Source organism: Ursus arctos, unplaced genomic scaffold (genome assembly GCF_023065955.2).
Source record: "Ursus arctos isolate Adak ecotype North America unplaced genomic scaffold, UrsArc2.0 scaffold_12, whole genome shotgun sequence".
Classification (NCBI taxonomy): Eukaryota; Metazoa; Chordata; class Mammalia; order Carnivora; family Ursidae; genus Ursus; species Ursus arctos.
The window spans coordinates 36,883,514-36,904,821 of NW_026622786.1; the positions used below are offsets into that span (position 1 = coordinate 36,883,514).

General features: G+C 32.3%; 1 protein-coding gene across 2 annotated transcripts in view; it reads right to left on the reverse strand.

Moving 5' to 3' along the window:
- The window catches only part of PRKACB (protein kinase cAMP-activated catalytic subunit beta), a 123,571-nt gene that overhangs the window by 17,808 nt on the left and 84,455 nt on the right, over positions 1-21,308 (reverse strand). For both annotated transcript variants that reach the window (XM_026497717.4, XM_026497716.4), the window contains exons 2-8: positions 19,079-19,140; positions 16,786-16,914; positions 10,912-11,010; positions 9,810-9,892; positions 6,257-6,383; positions 5,228-5,323; positions 1,580-1,702 (exon numbers count right to left, since the gene is read on the reverse strand). In XM_026497717.4, coding sequence (XP_026353502.1) covers positions 1,580-1,702; positions 5,228-5,323; positions 6,257-6,383; positions 9,810-9,892; positions 10,912-11,010; positions 16,786-16,914; positions 19,079-19,140 — 719 coding nt within the window. The remainder of the gene's footprint in view (positions 1-1,579; positions 1,703-5,227; positions 5,324-6,256; positions 6,384-9,809; positions 9,893-10,911; positions 11,011-16,785; positions 16,915-19,078; positions 19,141-21,308) is intronic.

The window sequence follows — 21,308 nt, forward strand, 5'->3', positions numbered from 1 at the left end:
GATCACTGAAAATCTTTTGATCCCTGGAAACTACATATGTGCTGTGAGACATGGAATAATACTGTGTTGATATGTGGATTCTAGGTGGCTGGATACTCATTCTATTGGTGTCTTGTTCTTATTGTCCAGCTATGCAGCATCCATGATTTAAATTTGGATCTCGGGAAAAAAGATAAATTACTACATTAGGAACATTCAGAGAAACTTCTGAATAGGTGATATAAATTTTAACTTCATGGATCAGAAGATCAGCTTTCACACCAGTGTGAATCTGGCTGAGATACAAAGAAATAGAGACTTCCTCTATCTCCTTCCAGATTCTTTAGGTTGATTAGGCAATTCTCTGCCTTAGGAGGTCACAAAATATGAAAAAGTCAACTACATTACATCTCAGGGTAATGTTATGTCAAGATTGCTGCTCTATTTCCTGGTCATATTCTAAATGGGTTTATGTTATCTAAAGATAAGAGAAAGACAAACTAATAGAGCATACCACATGTAGGAATAGGAAAAAGGGAAAAATGGGAAAATACCCCTTCCTATAAATTCTATCATAAATGTATAAAACGTCTTTTTGAAAATTTTAAAAGCCTATTCTTTTACGTCATGGAAAGAAATCAGGCTCACCTCTATTAAAATTGACTGCCATATTTTTAAAAATGATTTGAGGTATACGCTAAGACAAGAGCGAATGGTTTGTTTTAAACAAAATACTTTTGGAAACAAAATTAGAGATTAGAAATGCAAAAGAGGGGCGCCTGGGTGGCACAGCGGTTAAGCGTCTGCCTTCGGCTCAGGGCGTGATCCCTGCGTTATGGGATCGAGCCCCACATCAGGCTCCTCTGCTGTGAGCCTGCTTCTTCCTCTCCCACTCCCCCTGCTTGTGTTCCCTCTCTTGCTGGCTGTCTCTATCTCTGTCCAATAAATAAATAAAATCTTAAAAAAAAAAAAAAAAGAAATGCAAAAGAAATTTGTGGGGTAATTACAAAATGTAAAATACTATGACAGAGTGAATCTACTCATGCTCCAAAAAAATGTTATTTCCATAGTTGCTAAAGATCAATGGCAATTAGAATCACAATCAACATGAACAATTGTTTATATCATTTTTATGAATTTCCATCTTATAAAGGCTTATGTTTTATATTTAATTCCAATTTTGTGATGTTTGACATAACTCGAACAAATCTCTCCTGAAAAAACAAAGGCGTATAAAAACAGCCCCTAAAACTTCTCTCCAAGGAGATACCTACATGAAATAACTAGCAATTTTTACTTAAAGAAAAATTAAGAATTAGCAGTATGATCCTGTATTTTACAAAGTGATAAAGAAAATGCTTTATTTTTTTGCTAATTTGTTTGTAAAACTGCCTTTTTTTCTTAAGAAACTTCAATGATTTAATATTTATTTTGTTATCTTAAATGAACGCTAGATACAAAGGCAGCTACTATGGATATTTTTGTATTTTTCCCAATTTAGGGTGATACTCTGATGAAATCAAATAGTGTCAATCTACAAAGTTTATGCTTCATTATAGAAATACTGAATAACAGAGGAAGAATAAAATGTATTACTTACCTTTCCAGAAACAATCTTTTCATAAATCTGAATTGGTTGGTCTGCAAAGAATGGGGGGTAGCCAGCTGCCATTTCATAGATTAACACACCTAATGCCCACCAATCCACTGCCTTATTGTAGCCCTAAGATAAACAGCAGAAAGAGCAATTATTACTTAATCTTCTCAGAAGAGAATGAAGTCACAGATGATTTCAAAATGATCTTCAAGCATATGAAATTTGTTAAAGAGCAGTTGCTGAGCAGCTAGCTAGTCAGGATAGAAAAACAATGAACAAAATACATCAGATCACATTTGAATTAAGCAACAGGGAGAATTTCCAGATATTGGAACTAGATATCAGGAAATACTATTAAATCTTCTTCCTAAAATCATTAAGAATATTGTAGACAATAAATATCCCCTACTTAATTGGGATAATTTAGTTGCTGCTCAACAATAGGAAGGGAGTTACTGAATTACCTTTTCTAGTCCATTCTAGGCCCATAAACTTATATATCAAGTTTTCTAGAGCATTCTTAGAAAGGCCAAAGGTTTTTAAACAAAATGGTAGATTCTGGACTTCGTAGTAAACAGTGGAGTTCACTTCACAGTACTGTGTACTGTTGGCATTAGGAGGTGAATATACTACGGGAATTCTCATCCACTTCACAGTATTTTAATGAAAGCTACAAGTTTAATTTGGAGCCTAATAAACGTAAATATTTAAGTTTACTTTAGCTAGTCTACTGTCTTGCTTCTCATCTCTAAAAGGTATACAGAAAAAATTACTAATTCATGGGGTTTTTGTAAGGACTTTGTCAAATAAAAGGAAATAATGTACATAAAAGTTCATTGCAATCCAAATGTACAATTCTAAGATTATTTTTGTTTTTTTCTCTCATACTAAACTTGCTAAAATGAAGAACTAGCAGTATTTATAAGAAAATAAAAATAAAATATTAACATGCTTATATAAAATTTGTTACCAATTATGATCAATGTCATAAAAGATTATGGGAAAAAAACCCAACTCAATCATGGAGAGAAATGAACTGAGTTCTTGCCACATCTTTTGGTCTGCCCTCAAATTACCTTCACCACTCCCCATACTTCAAATTTTTGTTAAAATTTTAGCTTTACAAACCATTTAATTTTCAAATTGTTAGCTAAAATATACTATAACACAGAGACTTTTTTTTCTGTATGTGTTTTTAAAGGGAGACTAGCATAAAAAGAATAGCACTTTGTTTTGCTAATAGAAATGGACATCAACTTTGCTTTAATTTTAATTCAATTTAATTTAATTTTAATTCAACTCACTAGTAATGTCATTCATTACAATACTTTTACTATAATGAAAGCCTGTGATGTTGAGTCAGATCCTTTTACTAAACTTTGGTTTCTATTTTTCAGATTGTATGCTAATGTTTATTTTTTATTTTTAAGATTTTATTTATTTATTTGACAGAGATAGAGACAGCCAGCGAGAGAGGGAACACAAGCAGGGGGAGTGGGAGAGGAAGAAGCAGGCTCATAGCAGAGGAGCCTGATGTGGGGCTCGATCCCATAACGCAGGGATCACGCCCTGAGCCGAAGGCAGACGCTTAACCGCTGTGCCACCCAGGCGCCCCTGTATGTTAACGTTTATAAAAACTATGCCAGATACTTTTAATACCCTAGGTATAGAGAATTAAATCAGTAAGAAAAACTAAATTATAATAGATAAATGGGCAAAGGATATGAACTAATAATTCAGACATACACACCCCACCAAATGTCTATAAAGCATTAAAAAATCTAATAACGAAAGACATGAGACTTAAAATAATAAAATATCATTTATTGCCTATTAAATTAGTAATGATTAAAAATAAGAATATGTAAGGCTGGGTAGTGTGACTAAACAATCACTTTCACACTGCTAATAGGAGTGTAAAATGTTACAATCTTTTTGGAAAGCACTCTGACAATATTTATCGAGAGACTTAAAAATGTTCATACTCTTCGTCCCAGTAATTCTACTTCTGGGAATCTGTCCTAAAAAAATAACGTGAAATGCAGAAAAAGCTTTATGCACAAAATGTTTATGTTTATCACAGTTATTTATAAAAGCAAAAAAAGAAAAAGAAAAAGGAATGACCTGAATATTTAGCAACAGAAGAATGGCAAAATACTTTTTGATACATTTGCAAATAAGCCATTAGAATGATGTTTGCATGCTTGCTATCATTCAAGTGAAAAAAGCTGAATACAAACTATACATTCACTGTATCTCAACTATGATAATATGCACAGAAAAATATATTGAAATATTTTTTTTTTAAAAAGTCTGTCTCTGGATGGTGAGGTGACAGGTTTTTTGGGGTTGTTTCCTTTTATTTTTCTGCCTTTTCCAATTTTGTGCAATGAACATCTATTACTTTTACAATACATACACATTTTTTAAAGTTTTCTGTCATCACATTGTTAAGTGTTCTCACAGAAGAAATGTGTTAACAGCAATTATATTTAAATTACAAAAGACTGAAAAGTTATAGATGATTTAAATTATAAAGATAACAAGAGGAAAGTTGAATGAGGTCATTTATTTTATGCTTATATTTCTATAGGTTAGCCAAATTTCAATTATTCAGGGGGCAGTTTTCTAGTTTATAAATATCAAGGCATGTGTGTGCTATCCCTTTCTCTTTCCTTGTCACTATTTGTGTTTAGTCATTGTTAATTTCTCCTTTCTAGCTCTCCCCACATAGGAATGGCAGTGGGAAGGAAAACAGAACTGAAACCATCCTTTTAGATACAATACAAATTTCTCTCACCACATTTTCACTGCTTGAACAATAGAACTATCTTCAAAAAGACTATAACTATTCAATTGCTATAATATTCCTGTTTTAAACTAAAATGAAAAGAAATTTGTATACATTTCTTTCATTTAAGTGGTAAAGTTGAAACAGAGGAAGAGTTGAGAACTAAGACATATTATTTTTACATTTGCCTGTGGGATAACACACGCAAAGGTTTCCTGCCCTCCTGTTACTGGGAATAATTATGAAAAGGCTATGCTTTTGGTTTCAGAACATGGACTTTTTCCTTTTCTTTTTACTACATCTATATGAGATGATGTATGTTAATTAAACATATTGTGGTACTCTATTCCACTATCTATGTAAATCAAACCATTATGCTGTATGCCTTAAACTTATACAGTGATATATGGCAGTTATTCTCAATAAAATTGGAAGAAAAAAATATGGATCCAGAGGTTAGAGTTATTCACATTATTATTTTTTTTAAGTATAGTTGATATACACTATTACTTGCAGGTAGACAACATAGCGATTCAACATTTTATATGTATTATGAAATGGTCACCACGATAAATCTAGTCACCATATGCCACGATACAAAGTTATCACAGTATTATTGACTATATTTCCTATGCTCTTCTATACTATTTCTCTTAGATCCAGAGCTAAAATTGAGAGGTTACTGGATTAGACTATAAGACTACAGACTTAGACTATAAGTAATTATTATTTTAGTAATCAAATAGACATAAATTCATAATTTAAAGTATAATATTAGGTCAGTAAGCTATTTTTATAAAAGTCCATACTGATGCATGCCTTACATTTTTACTTCTTACATAATGGCATTATAAATATACCTTGCTGAGGATTATCTCTGGAGCCAAATATTCTGGAGTGCCACATAATGTCCAAGTTCTGCCTTTAACTCTTTTGGCAAACCCAAAGTCTGTAACCTATAAAAGAAAAAAAAAAAAAAAAAAAACAACTCGTGAACATTCATTAGTTCACAATAAATGTGTTTATCATACCTAAGTCGAAAGGTTAAAAATCAGGGTTAAAATTAAAACTATGAAAAAAAATTAAGTCAATGTAATTGAGACCAATCCATGCAGGCCACTATTAGTGAATGAAGGTTCACTCTGGAGAACTTTTCCCTGACTCCAACAAAGAAATAAACATCAAAAAAGGAAACAGTAAATAGTTCTAACAAAAATGAAGCAGTGCCAGAAATATTCCTTGAGTCCAACATATGCTCTATGAATTATGTCATCAGAAGTGCAAAAGTATCAACAGGAGTACCTATTGATAACTGTGTAAAAAGGAATGCTCTTACTCTGTTGATAGAAGAAGCAGCAAGAAAACACCTCTGCTAGTCCAGTATTGGCAGCCAGGGCTCTTTGGCAGCCGCACTGTAATGTTAAGGAGCATACACTCTAGAGACAGACTGGGTTCAAATTCTGACTGCCTGTGTGACCTGCTGTGCCTTAATTTTGTTAGCCTTAAAATGAGGATAACAGCAGTACTTATACTTTATAAGGTTATCAGGACTAAAAAAGATGATACATGTAAAACACTTGGAATAATGCCTGGCACTAAACGAGGGCTCACAAATTTAGCTATTCTATATATTTCTGTATGTAGGAGCCTGTGTTCTGTTCACAACTATAGACTATGGGAGGTATAAACAGGTTCTATTCTTGATGGGATTTTAGGTCTCTGTAATAGTGGCAGAACTATGAGCTCGATTTAAGCTAGTAGGGCTATTAGGAAGAAGTAATTGTCTCGCTCAAAGAAAAAAAATCCAATATTGGTAGTCGAGGTTAAATACATACAAATTTTACCTAGTATTTTCTCAAATATATTACATAAATGTGTTCAAGTCATACCTGGATATACCCTTGGTGGTCAATTAAGAGATTTTCAGGTTTTAGATCTCTGTAGATGAGGTCTAGTGAATGGAGGTACTCGAATGTTAGCACTATCTGAGCTGCATAGAACCGTGCATGGGGTTCACTACAAAGAAAAAAACATTGATTTTTCTATAAAATGGGTTAACACATGGTAATTAGTAGATTATGTAAAAAATTTAATATGGGGTAGAGATATTTTGGAAGCAAAAAAATTTTTTTCTTTTAACCATATATAAAGAATCTTGTTAGTTTCTTTTTTTTTTTTTTTAAAGATTTTATTTATTTATTTGACAGATAGAGACAGCCAGCGAGAGAGGGAACACAAGCAGGGGGAGTGGGAGAGGAAGAAGCAGGCTCCTAGCGGAGGAGCCTGATGTGGGGCTCGATCCCAGAGCATCGGGATCACACCCTGAGCTGAAGGCAGACGCTTAACGACTGAGCCACCCAGGCGCCCCAGAATCTTGTTAGTTTCTGAACATCTACTAAACCTCTGAATTATCTTCAAATAATATTTTTTAATATACTTAGGAAGCAGCATATATTGAACAAAAATATAACTCTAAAATAGTCATCTTATTTTAAATTATTATTGGCCATATTAGAAGATATTGATGTCTTTATAATTACGTCTGACCTTGAGAATGACTGAAAAGCACATGTGTCAATTACATTGTCAATCAGGCCATTGTTACTGTTGACAGGTTCTTTTTTTTTTTTTTTTTTTTTTTACAGTACATCCCTGGTTTGTGTTGATAGGTTCTATCTACCTTTCTCACAAATTTAAGTGCTTAAAGAATTTCACTACACGGAAAATGTTTAACGGCATTAATCTGAAGACTAATGCCATTTAACCCAGACTATTCCTATTACAAAAATGATATAGTCTCATTATAAAAAATAATCATAAAATATTCATGAAGAATAAAGAGCACCCATAATCCTATACAGAAACCGTAGATACAATCCCAGTGTCTGAATTTCCAAATCTTCTACTATGCATGTTTACACAGACATATAAACATGGGTGTAAACAGTGTGTGTAAACATGTACAGTTCTTGTATGCACAAATTAGATCAACCGATCGGTATAATGTTGATGCCACATTCTGAGTATTACTCCAAAGGATGTATTGATTTTCTAATTCAAGTTTCTATTTCATTTTCTAGTGTATACAATGAATTCTGCTAATTGGTCTGATAAACTGCAATGACTTTCAGATTTATGTCCTCAATGAATAACATGAACTATGAATAGAATTTCCCTCTAGATGGCTGGCATTAATTTGATCTCATAGCACCAGAAATAGAAATTCAAAAAAAGATTATACATGCTGCTCCTTTTGCTTGTCACTATATTTCCTAGGTTCTAGGCTGATACATATCAAATGCTCAGGAAATATTTGTTGAATAAATGAGTACGTAAAGAAAAATATTTTAGGGGAAAATATTTTATAATACCTTTAGAGTTTCAGCCCCACTTCAAGACTGTAAAATCTGTATCATACATCGTATGACAAGGAATGGGGGAGGGACATTTTAAAGGGAAATTGGAAGAACCATCCTTGTCATTGAAACATCCCTAACTTTGGAAACATTTGACTTGGAAGGTCCCCTCCAATTTTCCATGCATCTGTAATTACAAGATGCACTTAGCATCTTATACTTATAAATAAATATAAATTTACCAGAACAAATATAAGATGCACTAAGCATTTTATACTTATTTCCACACACAGATGTCTGAGTGGAGGAACATGAACATTACATAGATCTGTAATCAAACTGTTGAAAGATGAAAGCAAAATATTCTGTAGGAAGACTTAAAGCTGAAGCAGCTTTAAGCCATGCTCAGCAATATTGTTAAGCCATGCTCAACAACAACTCAGTATTCTGGTTGCCTCAAAGTTTCTAAGATAGGAGTTAGCAACCTCTCAAGTGTACATGTAGTATGAGTGAAAGATTAGAAAAGACAGTGTCTCAGTGTGAATTATTGCAATCAACTTGCTTTTCCTCCCAGTACCAAGTCAAGTATTAAAGAAAAATGAGTGTGGGGATTTGCAAAGGAAAGAAGTTAGTAATTACAGAAAATGGACAACATAGTTTTTGAAGACAGGTTTAGGTGTAGTGCTTCATTGTAAAACTTTGAATTATCATAGGGCGATCTGAGGATTCTGGGCCTGTGTGGACAAGTGTAGGAGAGAGGACAACAGGAGGGGAAAGGAATCATTAAAAATAAACAGAAGTTGCTTTGCATTAGCATAGTGCCTGATACATATCAGGTGCCTTATCATATTAGGTCAATAAATGAATTTTGGCTTAGGCCTCAGGTAACTAAAATAACTCTAATGTTGGCCTATAATTGATTATGATCTTGTGATAATCTGAGTCTATCATCATCTTTTTCTGAATCGGATTACCACCATCAGCCCAGTTTGAACTCCTGCACGTGCTTTCATCATGCCAACACATAATGTGCTAAATGAAGCTGGACCTGCTGTGGGTTTCAGCTTCATTCTATTAGTGATTACTAATAAACAGTAGTAGCTTACAAACTATTACACACAGGTAAGGTTAACAGAACCTATTTTTTAAAACTGTGTAGCCTTATAAGTAATAACCTAATGATAAGGTTTAAACTGTTTATTTATTTTAAAGATTTTATTTATTTATTTGAAAGAGAGCACAAGCAAGGGGAGCAGGAGGCAGGAGGAGAGGGAGAAGCAGACTCCCCTCTGAGCAGGGAGCCTGACAAAGGGCTTCATCCCAGGACCCTGAGGTCGTGACCTGAGCTGAAGGCAGACACTTAACCGACTGAGCCCCCCAGGTGCCCCAAATTCTTTAAATTGCATGTATATTTTTAAAACTCAACAAAGCAACAACTTTAAGGAGAATTAAATTTGTTTGAAACGAACTTTCATAATCTCATCACTATGATACCATCATTACGTTTTCAACGTACTGCCTTTCTTATCTTCATCTTTACACAAACCTCTTCCCCAGAGTTGCATTATTATTTGTTCAATTAATATTAGTATGTTTAAATTAAATTTTTGCATCTTCTGAAAATTCTTTAAATGGACCTTCATAATACCTACTAATGGTAGAATATTTACAATGGTATTATGGTGCTTTCATTTTAATTTTATTTTTTTAAGATTTAAAAAATTTATTTGAGAGAAAGCATGCACACGAGTTGGGGACAGAGGGGAGCAGACAGAGGGAGAGGGAGAAGTAAACTCCCCGCTGAGCAGGGAGCCCAATGCAGTGCTCGATCTCAGGACCCTGGGATCATGACCTGTGCTGAAGACAGGCACTTAACTGACTGAGTCACCCAGGTGCTCCTTTCATTCGATTTTTAAAACTCAGTATGGTGTGGCCTCTTATTAATGTTTCTACGTAACTTCTTCATATAGCTAACATATTACTAAATTAAATGAAATAAATTTTTAGCACTGACAATAATTTAAAAATTTGGTTTTAAACAAACACAGAGCATATAAAGATTTGAGGAAGATAAAATATTAGTTACCTGAACCTTCCAATTCTTCTTAGATGGGAAAACATTTCACCCCCAGGGACATATTCCATAACCATGTATAAATTAGAATTATCCTATGAACATATAAAAAGAATAAATTAAAATTATGAAACCTAGATTATTTCAAGGAAATACTTTAAGATAACACCACGTTAAATTAGAAAAAGACAAATTTAAAAATCCACCTGAGAGACTGCTAACATTGGGAAAGAGAGAATAAATGGAAGATGTTCTCATTTTTCTACAGTGGGAAATTCATTTTTTTTCTCTCCTAGTATTCTTGCCACAAATTAGTCTGGGATTTTTGCTGTTCCTGCCCCTGCAGGGAACACTAACTTTTGAACAATTAGACACTGAGGCAATGACTTAATGTTACAGTGTATGCAAAGGAAAAATAGTTAAAATAACAATTTGAAAAAGTAAGAATATTTACATTTTATGTAATAAATTAGGTCAGAGAGATTAATGATTTTTAACATCATCCTAAATACACAGATGTTCATCTGATTTAAAGAATAAAGGAGGAAAAGGAAAAAGGCTAAAGTGGTTCATATAAATTAATATTGCAGAGATGCCAGCTGAAAAGCTGCCACTTCAAGAATAAATCTTGTGCAACTTTATGAGACTCTTGAATGGAAGGCCGAAGACTATTCTGCTTTACATAAATGGAAAGACTAGAACAAATTACTAAGGAAAAGAAGATGGTAAGATTGTATCAGAAAATGTTTAAAAGGAAGGTCTGTGGTTGTATTCATTTGCATGAGTTTAAGAACTGCCTAATAAGATATTTGTATGGATTTTGATAAATTGAAATATTTGGAATTTATAATACCATCTCATGAAAAATTATACAATACCTTTAAAAATTTCCTTAGGGAGAGCCAAAACCTCGTCAAATGTTAACCTAAGTTTATAAGCACAATAGGATTTAATTATATAAAATCTAAATATATTACTTTTTTGTTTATTCATAGTCTCCAGGTTTATCATCTGGCTTAGAATCCTATCATGTGGCTTAGAATCCTATCACAGTTTCATATTTTTAAAAATATATGGGGGTAAAAACATTTTATTTGAAAACTGTAAAATCTACCTTAAAAGAGTACTCCAGTCGAACAAGAAAAGGAAAATTCACTGCCTGTAATATTCTTTTCTCATTCAAGGTATGCTCTATTTGCTTCAGTTTAACAACCTGTGATTGAGAGATAAATATATTTAATGTACTTGAACAGAATTTAAAACTTATTATAATTTTAAAAGAAAAAACTTAAATAAAATGCTTTTCATATAATAAGGAGCTTAGATAAGGAAAATCACTAAGTTGGATAAAGGTGAAAATAACCACCAACTAGGTTTATCAGATTCAAATGAAAAAACGTAACAGAAGATTTAAATTTTGGTCTTAAGGTCAACTATGATTTTCAGTCAAGAAGCAAGAGCTAAGAAGAAATAGACTCCTATACATTACTTAAACAATTAGTATGTGAAAATGCTTAGCTCCTAATGACTTACAGTCAGTCCACTAATGTAGTTGGTACAAATCACTGCAATAAGTAGGTATTGATTTTAAGTCTTCAGAAGATCGCCAAGGAAATTAAGGATTGAAGAAAAGCCAATAATTGAAAAACAGCGGATAAAAATGAACAATCTGTTCATTTCCTAATACCTGAATAAATACAAGATTAAATTCTAAAAATTTAATTTGTGCAGCCATAAGAGAGGACATACAAAATACTGGCAAAAAACCGACTATGTCTTTATAACAAATAGGTCATTTAGCATTAATCAAGCCTCCTCCGGATTGTCTACTCAATCAAATACATAGCAGGGGAAAGCAACTTATCTTCATGAAGACTATGTTTCTGTCCCACATGTGATTCTATTTTTAATTTAAGAAAAGGTGACCATAGGGAGATATAAATAATTGTCCAGTATATGTTTAAGTCATTAGAATGTGGCATTCTTTCTTGCTAGAGGCTTACTGTGAGTGTGGGGTAGTCACAGAATTCAAGAAGTTGAACATAAATAAGAAAGGTAAAGATACCATCCAGTTATTAGTATACACAATTATAGTATAAAAATAATACTGAGAGTCAGAAGATCTGTTTTCTAATCTAGGCCTTCTAATCAAGCAGTTTTGTGATTTTGGAGCTGTTATTTCAACTCTTAGGATTTCAGGTTTTTGTTTTTTTTTTATCTGTAATATGAAGTGGTTGGACCACTTCCGTCCAAATTCTAACTAGTTACAGAACTAATTAGTCCGTAGTTATCACAATAAATTATGTAACATTAGTTGGAAAATTACTATTGCTTTGTATTTACTTTAAAAAATAGGCTTTTTTAATCTTTAATTTTTTAGCAGTTTCAGGTTCATAGAATTGAGCAGAAGATACAGAGATTTTCCATGAGACTCCCCTCCCCACACAGGCATAGCCTCCCCCAATATCAACATCCCCCCCCCACCAGAGTGCTACATTTGTTACAAGTGATGAACCTACACTGACACATCTTTATCACCCAAGAGTCCATAGTTTATACTAGGGTTTACTTTTGGTGTTGTACATTCTGTGGGTTTGGACAAATGTATAATGATATGTGTGCACCATTATAATACCATACTTAGTACTTTCACTGCCCTAAAATTTCTCTGTGCTCCACTTAATCATCCGTTCCTCCCTACTAACCCCAGGCAGTCATTGATCTTTTTACTGTCTTCATAGTTTTGCCATTTCCAGAATGTCATATAGCTGGAATCACTGAGTATGTAGCCTTTTCAAATTGGCTTCTTACACTTTGTAATATGCATTTACAGTTCCCACATGTCTTTTCATGGCTTGATAGTTCATTTCTTTTGAGTGCTGAATAATATTTCATTGTCTAGATGTAACAAATAATTTATTTTTGTATACTATGATATAGTTTTTGGTTTTTGATATATGCTTTTAGTTAGGCATTGACAATGTGTTTCCTTTGAAATAATAAAAACTGCAATAGATAGGCTTTCTGGAATATAGCTCTAAGCCAACTATGTGTATGTAGGGCATAACAATTAAAAATAGAAATAAATGATATATGATATATATATGATAAACGAACTGGTAAAGCATAAATGCCTAGTTAATTTTTAAGTTAATTTAAAAAGTTAATTAATTAAAATCTAATTTACTTTTAAATGTGCGTACTACTACATACAAGGCATAATAATGCAATTGAGATAAAGACAAGGAAGTGTCTGTCTTAATGCTGCATAAAATCTATTTGGAAGTATGGTTTATGAATGTGTGAATATTAATATGTGAATAGTTGCCAAATGAGAGTCATAATGTTGTAAGTGTTCAGACAAGAAAATGTTTATGTTAGGCCTAGTATATAGTCTTACTAATTCCAGATTCTTCATCTATAAAACTTTGATAATAATACCTACTTTAAAAGTGACTGTGTCTCATAATGCATGTGAAGTGATTAACACAGTACCTGGCACAAAGTAAAAGCTCAAAAAAATGTCAACTGTTATTATAATCTATTAAAAAGGGTGAGAGTTCGGCTGCTCTGACAGATGAATAGATAACAAAGATTAGGAAAAGACAGAGGAGATAGTGTGGTCAGGGTTAATATCCAGAACCGTTACCTGAAGGGGGGAATACACAAAGGTAAGCCTGAGTTCTAGTTTCATCTGACAATAGCTTAGGACAATGCTTCTCAAGATTTGGTAATGAAATATCCCTAAATGGCAGAGAAAAAAAATAACAAGTAACCCTGGGGGTTTAGTCCATGTTTTATTTTCAACATGCATATAAAATTTACATTTACTTCTTAATATTTCCGTTGGTTTAAATACATATATTTAAAAGCATTTACAAATGATTACTTATTGGCTAATTTTTTTTTTAGCCAAATACTCGAGGAGTTTTTGATATGGAAGATGGGCTACATATCATCACATACTCCCCCAGCCCACCCAGCATGGCACTGTATACTTCTGGGGGTCAAGTTTCAGAGAAGTAGACAATAGAGGACATGTAGGGGAACAGTGTGAAATAAGACTACGGTAGAGTACGGAAGAAAGTTATGAAAAGTTTGGAAGTGGGATGCAGAGTTCTGCTTTTACTGAATAAATATCAGGAAGCTTTTTGAGTAAATAAAATTGTATGATATGCTAAGAAAAACTTTTTTTGGCACTGAGGAAGGTGAAGTAAGAGAAGGTGAAAAGTCCGGGGTTGTGGAAGTTAAGATGTTATTGTGAAAGCCCAGTTTACGTTAATGAGGGACCAAACTAGGTGGTGGTAGAAAGGATCGTAGGGGAAACAAATACATTTTTAAGGAAAAATTAACAAGAAGTATAGGCACAGAAATCAGACCAACCTAGTCAAATTCTTGGTTTTTCTTACTAGCCTGTTTGATTTTGGAAAAACTACTTAAATAGAAAGGTCATTGGCTTAAAAGGGAGATTAATGTCATGCAAAGTTGTGAAGATTCACTGATAGAGTAAATATAAAGTTCCTAGCAATGCTCCACACATTGTATGGAATGAAGAAATGAAATCTCCTTAATTTCTGTACTGATTTTTTCCTTTTAACCCATGCACCCTAAAATAGGAGAAGCCAAAATTAAAAGGTCTGTGACTTCATTAACAGAAAAGGTGATTATGGAGTCTTACATTTTATTACTTATCTTTGTCAAATTCAAATAAATAAACTTGAAAAAATTCAGAATATAAAGTCTTTGTCCTAATTATGAATAGATTCAGAACACCGCCATAGCAGAAATGACTTAGGGTGGCAACTATTCTTCTGGGAAATACTCTCTTGCCATGATTTATCTATGAGGTAACCTTCTCAGTAATTCACTTAACAAGTCACTGTCTTGTCAAGAAAAAAAAAGGAATTAAAAATTTCTTTCCTAAATACTTTAAACATAAAAATGGCATATTATGTAACCCTTTTAATATTTTATGACTAAAGCATAGTCTATTAATTCCTTAAGAAAGATAACAAAATATTAGGGGCTATCTAGACAATAACATTTTAATGACACATTTAATAAAGAATATTTGATTCAAATAAAAATTTTGAAGTATTCTGTGTGCTACCAACACAAGTATACAAGCCACTTACTCTCTCTGAGACCCAACGACCTCATCTAGAAAATTGGAGCAAGGATTAGTTGGTCTCTAAGAGCTCTGTGCTCAGATTGTACAAATTAGGGGTGTAGGGCTCAAAGATGAATTAAAGCTTGGACAGAGTCCAGAGGGAGAGGGTGTAGAACATGAAAACAAGAAGAGGGAATAGTCCAGAGATTGAAATTAGCAATCTTTAAAGAGTAGACAGTAGGAAATAGGAAAGGCACCTAAAAAAGAGAGCCCAGAAAGGCGAGCATAATTAGGAGAACAAGGGGTTACAGAAGTGTAGGGTCAAGACAGTTTCAAGCGAGTGGTCAGCACAGTCACAGGCTCTAAAACGTTATATAAGATGAGAATTAAAACTGGTTTTGTTCATTAGGCCACTGGATTGGTGACCTTTGGCAGAGCCATTTCAGTGGAGTTGTAAGAAGCAGGAGATAAACAGGGAGACAGTTAAATAAATTATTGTGGGTTAAAGAATTAAGAGGAAGTGACTTAGTGGATAGAGTGATTAAACTATTTTTTCAGGAAGCATGGTTTAAAAAGTTATATGAAAAAGGGCAGCAGACAAAGATGCACAATTAAATGTGTGTATGGGTGTATTTAATTTTAGAGAGATGTAAGTCATTACTCATTTTCATGTTGGAGGTTAAATTTGTTTTTTGTTTTAAAGCAGTTTGGACTGGAACTTCAGACCAGTCTAACGCTGTGCTGTCCAACATGGTAGCTACTAGCTACATGTGGTCATTTAACACTTGAAATGTGGCTAACCTGAATGGAGATATACTGTAAATGTAATATGTACATCAGATATTGAAGACTTAGTATGAAGAAAGTAAAATATCTCCATTTTTATATTAATTATATGTTGCAACAATAATATTTTAGCTACACCAGGCGAAATAAAATCTATTAAGATTGATTTCAACTATTTCTTTTTACTTTTTAAACGTGGCTACTAAAAAAATTAAAATTACTTATTTGGCTCACATTCTATTTCTATTGGACAGCATCAGTCTAGACACTATCTGTACCCCTGACTACTAGCTCAGTACTCTTTACTCCACATCCAGCTCAGTAGTGTTTACCCCATATTTTCTTACATTCTAGTAAGCCAAAATGTCATTCTTTGGAACATAATATCTATAAGATAATATATCAAGATTTACCATTTTTCTTTCACATACCCTTAATTGTACGTGATTACCAGGAAAACAGAAGTTTAAGAATTAAAGCATGAATAATTCAGACACCCAGATTCATCAGATATACTGATATGTGATAAAAACTTAAAAATTGATTTTTCAATGATTTAGTCTTTTATTGAGATATAACTGACCTCGAACATTATATTAGTTTCAGGCATACACATAATCATTTGAAATTTTTTATAGTATTAGTATTCTAACTTTTTCTCTGGTTTAACTGACATTTTAAATTCAGCAAACTCAACCACATTAAACAAAGGGCTTCTACTATCAATCAAAACAAGTCATAAAATAAAATCAACAAGTTTCGTTACCTCAATCTAGAGATCAAATACAACTGATCTCTGCATTTTCCACAAGACAGAATGCAGTAAGATGCCTGTTCTTTACATGCTGAATTCAATATTTTGTTAGTAAACACACCTATTATATAAATATAATTATTGAAATAATAATATATCTCCATATATTTAACTATTAACTATGTTTCATATAGTCACAGTAAATAAGAATGAAATTAAATGCAACAATAAAAATATCTGAAGGTATCAATGGAACGTCATTATATTGCATCTGTTTAATAATCTAGCTGATGAAACTGAAGTTTACCCTTCATGTAAATAAAGACAAATACACTAACCTTCTGCTTATCTAAGATCTTCATGGCATAATACTGTTCAGTGGCTTTATGTTTCACCAACATGACTCTTCCAAATGAACCTGTTCCAAGGGTTTTTTTCCTTTCAAAATCCTCCAGTCCAGCATTATTCTACACGTACATGAAAAATAAACTTTAAAATTTGAAATTCTCATAAGACTATGGTAACTATAATCGATTTATTATATATAATCAGAAGAAATAATTTAAAACTATTCATTTAAAAAGAATACAAAAAGACTACTGAGATTCCAGGCTATTGGTTCTATTTTTCCCTTTGAATAAGAAAGGATCTAGTATTTGAAAAGAGAATTATATTGCAAAACAAATCACAACAGTAATGGGAGGAAATAAGAGCCTAAGCTGAAATATTAAAGGTCATAATGAATTCTAATATGAATTCCTAGTATTAGACTTTTACTAAATAAATTCCATATTTTAATAATTACAAACTGACCAGGAGTATACTGATGCAGACAATCGTGGAAGTCATACAGTCTCAGTGTACTCACAAATAATTCTAATGAATAGATAAACTGAGGGACAGAGTCCTTTCACTAAAGTTACCTCTGAAGAAAGCACTATCTTACTTCATTTCTATCTTTACACAAGCTTATAGGACTACATAATAACAGCATGAAAGATCCTAATGGCTCTTTCTCTCATGTTATAATAACCTGGTATTACCTAAAACAGAAATAATAAGGAAGGAAGAGTTCCTCATTCCCACAAAGATAACCGGAAGTCAGAGTCTCAGAACAATAATCAGTCTCTTTTTCTCCCTCAATAGATGCTTTGTTATGAGCAAACATCTTTGTTTGGCTTTGACTATAGCATAGAAGCAAAGAATTGGAAGCATCAATCTATTGAATTTGTTGCTGCCACAACAAAATGAAAATTACTGGGAAGAAATTATGTGCTAAATAGCCACAAGTAGTAATTGCTGACCCATTTGTTTAATAGGTTTTCATTACAAAGATCTTCATGAAAATCTTGGAAAAAAATATTTGCACAGGTCAGTCTGTACAGTGTTTAGCCTGAGAAAAATGTGATGTAATGTGATTCTTGTGTAAGTAAGAAATCTGGACAGTTACTGCAGTTCACTGTCGTTGGATTTAATCTCTATTACAAATCAAAGCTTGCCTTTGGAGACATTGCATATTTTCTTGCTGAATCATTAAAGAGAGAGCAAGCAGCTCTAAGTTATAAAACTTGTTTCATCAAATTTAATTTCAAATTTCTAATGATTTTAAATTGCTATGAGATTCTAAATCAACGTAGAAAGAAAAAGCTCTTATAATTCTGATTGAATTATTTACTTTTATGGATTAATGCTTAATTTTTCGGTCCTAACACCACCAATTGAAATGTTTAATAGAGTTCCTAAGTAAATAATGAAAACAGGCCTAAGTAATAGACAACAAACAGAACATCTCTTTTTGCTAGTTATTGCTTTTCATACAAATGTGCCATCTTCCTCACTTTCCTCAATGTTTCATGTTAGATAATGTCTAACTTTCTACGACTGATAGAGTAACTATGTCTTAAAGTACAAGTCATGCTTTTAATCTTAATATCTTCATAAAAAATGGTGGTATGATAGTTATCTTCATAAAATAATATTTAGAATTAAATATTTTTTAGTGAAAAAGGTAGTTGAAATAAAAATTTTTGTGGTAGGAATAGATGTTCAAAATCGAATCTAGTACTTAAGTTCATTAATTATTTATAACTTCAAAAAGAGATTTTTTGGCAAATATAAGTGGCTCTTTTTAAACACAGTTTTTAGGTCTCAGTTACAATTTAAAATACTTAATGTAGAATTTACCCCATCCAATGTTTATGAAAAAGGATCCTCGTGTACTTGGTATAGCATTTGTGATTAAGAATTTGAAACTGCACAATAGTATCCTTATTGTTGTAATTAATAAAAATAACAAAACTGCTATCAAAGGCACAAATCAAAATTACTATACATTAAATATATCAAGAGTTTGTAGTGGCTTGTAACTAGTATCAAAATTTATATAATCACATATTGTAATGGAAATTAGGTTCTTCTCCAATTTAGGTATACATAAAATTTTTAGTTAGCAAATCAAAACATACTGTTATAATATTATGGCAAAATTACTATGTTAAGCTTACTTTTCAAAATGCGACTTGAAAGCTTAATGCTATTTTACAGTTTCTAAAGTAGTAAATTACCTGGGCAAGAAACATGATTTTATATAACAGGACTTTGAAATTGTAGAAAATTTTAAATATTCCTTACCGGAGCAGGATTTTCCCATTTTTTAAGAAAGTCTTCTTTGGCTTTGGCTAGAAACTCTTTCACTGAAAATATAATAAAACAAAAACAAAAATTTTGTCTTGTAAGAATATTTATATTTACATGTGATATAAAGTATATTTAAAAACACAGACATATGTCAACTATTGTTACCATGAAACATGTATTCATAGCCATGATAAACTAGAGGACTATTTATTTCCTCTAAATAAGAAGCAAATATTTTCTTAAATTTCTAAGAATCTCTAATACTAGTCTATATGGAGATCACTTTCATTATTTCAAATCTAATAATAAAAATACCATTCCTGAAAACATACCTGAAAGTAATGTAAAAAAGTTAGAAATCAATCTAGACGAAAATACTGATTGTAAATAAGCCAGCAGTGGTATTAACAAAGCTGTTAAATACAAGAAGTGAAGACATCTGGAGAATGTGAACTTGTTGATTTGTGGAATTTCAAATATAATTGACTTTGATAAAAGGCTGTTTTCAGGTATAAGGATTTATGTTATTAGATTTGTGTTTTCTCTACTGATGGTAGAGAGAAAAGGAAAAAAAAAAATACAGGCTACACATAAAGGATACCCACAAAGACTTAAAAACAAAACAGAACAAAACACCAAAAACAAAACACCCAAACAGCTTAAAAATCTCATTCTAAATTTGGAGCAAAACTAAATGCCTGAATGCCTAACTTAAAATGTACACTAAAGTAAAGCATTCAAAACCAGATGTTTATCTAGTGATCAATAACGGCTACATTATCAAGCTGTGATTTGAAGTTTTAAGATTTGTTAAATGATGAATCATTTAAGAGGTTTCCTCTTTTTCATTTTCTTTCCACAAAGTTTCCGTAATGACTTCTGATTACAAAATGACTTCAGGAGTTTAAAAACAAATAGGAAAAAAATTCCAGAGATAAGACAGCGTTAACAAAATGTATTCTTTTTCCTATCGTCAGGTATGAGAGCAAAACCTGGGAATTCAAGAAGTATTTATTTTAGTATTTCTTTTTGTTTGGAAGTTCCCAATATTTCTCTGATATCTAAATTTATAAATAAAGAAGATGACAGAATTTAAGTAGTGTTGAAATAGTAAAAAGCTAGGCAAAATGAACTGTGGGACACTGGCATTTATTTCAGAAATGCTAAGAGTGATGATGATGATGCAGAAAAGACAAAACTAATAGTGGAAGTGAGTGGCTCACAAATTCTTTGATAAGATCATCTAATGATGTAGTGGTATTATCGTGAGGCATTTTAAGATATACATTATTATTTCCTCCTTTACCTTTGTAAAGTACCTTTACCAAAACACTGTTGCAAAACAAAAAAGGCTGTTGACATTCTAAATGTTTTGAGATTTTAAAATGGTGATGACGAGCACCAGGAGCAGATATTAGCTTTTAAGTAACACCAGAGTGTTCGTTTCTGAAGACATTATTTTACTGCTTCATATAAACTGTCACTTGTATTTTGCTGTAAAATACTCTCAAAATACCTATTTTAGAAAATTTGAGAAAAATAATTTTTAAAATCAGAATCTTCACATTGTATGAAAATCTCAAGCACCAAAACAATGAATCAAATAATTGCACCTAATTATGCAAATATGATCTAATTCTTCCTGGGGGTGGATTTGGGGGTGGAATAGTCTTACATTTTGAGTTTAGGATGGTTCAAGTCATCCTACTTCTAAAAGTTAATGCACTAGTTACAACTGAAGAAGAGTGGTCTTAGAAGATTTTATTTTATTTTACTATTTTATTTTATTTTACTATTTTATTTTATTTAGTCTATTCTTCTCCTGGAGCAGACATATTTGCAATGGCACTGACTTAGAGATGACAGCTAAAATAAATTAAAAACATAATTTCCTGCCAAATGCAACTGTGGCTTTTAAGACACAACAACTTGTGATTCTCAAAATATACATCTGATTTCTTTTGAAAAATATTTTTGGTTATCTTCTATTTATAGAACCTGCACATCAAGTTGTGGTATAAATTCTCCAGATGTGTGTATGAGTATAGATAATTTGGAGACAAGGAAGAGAATCAGGGAAAGAAAAAAGGAACCAAAACATTCCTAACATCCTGTTTCAGTTTCTGTCACTTCCTGCTAAGTGGATCTGGAGTTAAGAAAAAAGTAACTGTCAAAGGAAGGACTGGCAGTATTTGTCAAAGATGGTACACTGAAAGAAAATTTC